This window comes from Papaver somniferum, chromosome 10, assembly GCF_003573695.1.
Source record: "Papaver somniferum cultivar HN1 chromosome 10, ASM357369v1, whole genome shotgun sequence".
NCBI classification, from domain to species: Eukaryota; Viridiplantae; Streptophyta; class Magnoliopsida; order Ranunculales; family Papaveraceae; genus Papaver; species Papaver somniferum.
The window spans coordinates 159,639,319-159,641,723 of NC_039367.1; the positions used below are offsets into that span (position 1 = coordinate 159,639,319).

Below are 2,405 nucleotides of genomic sequence, written 5' to 3' on the forward strand. Positions count from 1 at the left end.
GAGGTTGAACACTCTGAAAATTTATAATTTATCAATATGGCTAAATCTTTGCCATTGAGTTTCGATACTTGAAAGCCAAATTGGCAGAGCATTGTATGATTAGCCGGAGCCATGAATTACTATACATCAGAAATGGTTTGTTATCATTTTAATTGTGCAGGTTGGATAAAATTCAGCTAGACAAGAAACTTCTATAACGAAAACAGACAAAATAGCTTGCGAGACAGGTATTTTCTTTTTCTTTTTGAATACTAAATATATAGGTCACAGAATTGTTCCGCACCGCTTAATTTATAGAACAACATACGAGAACATAATTGTATTCGATTTCAAGTTGTTTTACCTGTGTATATTATAGGTACAAACAAGTAACAACGTACGTAAATGTAATCAAATAAAAGAACGGAAGGGCAGGCGCATAGCGCGTGCCTGTTATATTAGTCTGGGAATGTACAAACGTTGTTCTGCTCAACATAAAATCTTCTTTTTGATCCTATGCTGAAAAAACGAATCGTGGATTTATACAATGGACAAGTTACAAGAACCATCTCTGTGGTTAATACAAACCATGAATACCCATTGGGTCATCACAAATTAAGGGAAGATGATGGTGTCCAATGTTTTTGTATGTGTATACCACACGCATTACGCACCGGGTTAGGGGTTTGTATATATTAATCACAAAGGAAGAAAAAACCATGAAACTAATGAGGAACATCATAGGACTCCCAAAAAAGCTTACTTCTTAACGGTAAGAAAAAACCAGCGCAGAAATCAGGGATTCATACTATGCGTGACTGTTAGCAAAAAAATAAATAAATATTCTCAGCAAAAGAAAAATCAAGTCAAACAAATAAACTACCTATACTATCTCCTAATTAAACCAAAGGAAAACATTAAAAGATAACAATATTTGTACCAAGAGTATCCCTTCAACTGACTTTGGAAGTATCCACTTTGGACTGGGAGGAACCTTTCATTTCTGGTACCCACAAATAAGACAAATTGATCAACCGAGTAACAATGAAAGAAATCAAACTGATGAGGAGCATTAAGAATAGAGTGCCTCCATCTTTATTAATCGTAAAAGATGATACAGTCACCAAGAGGAAGGAGATCCAGTTGGTCGCTGCTACAGTCCCAGCAAGTCTCCCTCTAACTTCTACCTTGGACATCCTTGAGCGCATATGTGATTCCAACCCAAATGTGTAGGGAACAAGGCCGATTATTAACAATATAAAAGCTGGACCATAAGGAATCTTCAATTCGCATTGTCTTGTGACGGAATCTGGTGCAAACCAGATTCCCTGTTCAGGAAAACATGATGGTGATGTCCCAATAGGTTCTACAGCCAAGCAGGCAATAGGTGCACGCTGTGCAGAAGAAAGGAGCGATTCATCAGCACGCAAAAAGAAAAAAATATCATCGACATCATGTTTATTTTGCAATTACACAGTGAACAAATAATGAAGTACTAAGAATAGCTCGGGTAGTGAGTGAAGTACACCAAATGTGGGAGTGACGAAACTGTATTTGTATCCCTACTTCAGTTAAATTTGGAGAAAATAATAACTTGCTTACCATGAAATTTTCATCAATACCATTACAGAATCCGCATCCTGCTTGAAGGCATTTGAAACAGTTCCATGCATCTGCATCTGGTGCTGAAGTATAACTCGGACATGTGTTGTTACCGAAATACGTGATGGTCTCCAGTTTATTACTCACTCCTCTAATATTATTAGGTGATATAATAATGAAGAAACTTAACCCTAAAAGACACACCATCATACAGTATGATTTGATAAGCAAAATCTTCCTCCTCGAAAGTTTTACAATTCTGTAAGGCAGACTTGCACTTTGAATACCATTAAGACCATAGCACATCAAGAAAGTCAACTTCATATACCAGATGTCCCATTTAGGATTTGGTGATGCTATGAGGCCACCCATCCTTATGATACGGGGAAAGACATAAATTAACGTGTTCTCACTCACAAACTGTTCAGCAACTTGCAGACCAATACCAACAACAATCTGTCTACGTTCTAATGAATTATTCCATGTTGTCCTCATCCTAAAAAAGATATTCCTATCATAATAGGGTTTTTCATCTGGACCACCTGTTTCATTCTTAATTGACAACCTTATAGCATCCAACTCTTTCTCAACTTCACGGGAAGTGTAAAATGTCCCGAAAGCTTTAATTGAGTCCTCTTTTCGGTTCTGTTAAAAAAAAAGTATCATCGACCGAAACTCAAAATTTACGGAAAGAAACTCCAAGTTCTGAAACTAACCATTTTATATAGCCATATAGGTGAATCAGGAAGCGACTTCATTAGCAAAAATTGAAGCAGAGCTGGAAACAATGCCATTGCGAGGATATAATCTGATGTCTTATTAAG

The 2,405-nt window shown here is 36.8% G+C and overlaps 1 protein-coding gene across 1 annotated transcript; it reads right to left on the reverse strand.

The window, feature by feature from the left end:
* Positions 1-564: 564 nt before the first annotated feature.
* On the reverse strand, positions 565-2,405 carry LOC113317094 (probable inositol transporter 2). Its single transcript, XM_026565236.1, has 3 exons — positions 2,298-2,405; positions 1,582-2,226; positions 565-1,373 (listed from the first exon to the last, which is right to left on the reverse strand). The coding sequence occupies exons 1-3, from the start codon at positions 2,373-2,375 to the stop codon at positions 933-935; spliced, it is 1,164 nt and encodes a 387-aa protein (XP_026421021.1). The 5' UTR covers positions 2,376-2,405; the 3' UTR covers positions 565-932.